General features: G+C 65.0%; 1 protein-coding gene across 1 annotated transcript in view; it reads left to right on the forward strand.

Moving 5' to 3' along the window:
* Positions 1 to 606, forward strand: part of FARSA (phenylalanyl-tRNA synthetase subunit alpha) — a 2,899-nt gene that overhangs the window by 742 nt on the left and 1,551 nt on the right. The window contains exons 4-6 of the mRNA XM_010728036.3: positions 60 to 178; positions 269 to 361; positions 445 to 573. Of these exons, the coding sequence (XP_010726338.1) occupies positions 60 to 178; positions 269 to 361; positions 445 to 573 (341 nt within the window). The remainder of the gene's footprint in view (positions 1 to 59; positions 179 to 268; positions 362 to 444; positions 574 to 606) is intronic.

The following is a 606-nucleotide window of genomic DNA, read 5'->3' on the forward strand; positions in this document are numbered from 1 at the left end:
CCCAGCTGCCCTCCCACCCCGTCGGGCGGTGGGCTCTGACTCACCTGAGGGGGCTGCAGGTGGGCGCAGTGCAGGATGCGGTGCAGAGCAGCCTGAGGCAGGTGCAGGAGGGCAATGGCGACTCTCTGTCTGAGCGCGAGCGCACGGATCTGAAGAGAAGGAAACTGCTGCTAGAAGTGTGCGTGGGGACAGGGGCAGAGCTGGACTGGGAGGGGGGGGAACAATCAGGGGCACCTCTTCATCCTCTTCAACCCCGCGTCCTCTTCAGCACGCTCAAATCCTACTGGATCCGCAAGGGCAGTGCCTTCAGCACGGCTGTAGCGCGGCAGGAGACCGACCTGACACCAGAAATGATTGCCACGTGAGTCCGGGGGGATGCAGAGGCCTCTCCGTGACCCCAAATCCCCTCCCCTCCCGTGACCCCCTCCCCACACATCCCTGCAGGGGCTCCTGGCGGAAGCTCCCCTTCAAAGCCTACAACTTCTCAGCACTGGGGCTGCCGCCCGCCTGCGGCCACCTGCACCCCCTGCTCAAGGTGCGCTCGCAGCTCCGCCAAATCTTCCTAGAGATGGGGTGAGTGGGGGGAGAAACGCTCAGGGAGGGTGG

Source organism: Meleagris gallopavo, unplaced genomic scaffold, assembly GCF_000146605.3.
Source record: "Meleagris gallopavo isolate NT-WF06-2002-E0010 breed Aviagen turkey brand Nicholas breeding stock unplaced genomic scaffold, Turkey_5.1 ChrUn_random_7180001952210, whole genome shotgun sequence".
Classification (NCBI taxonomy): domain Eukaryota; kingdom Metazoa; phylum Chordata; class Aves; order Galliformes; family Phasianidae; genus Meleagris; species Meleagris gallopavo.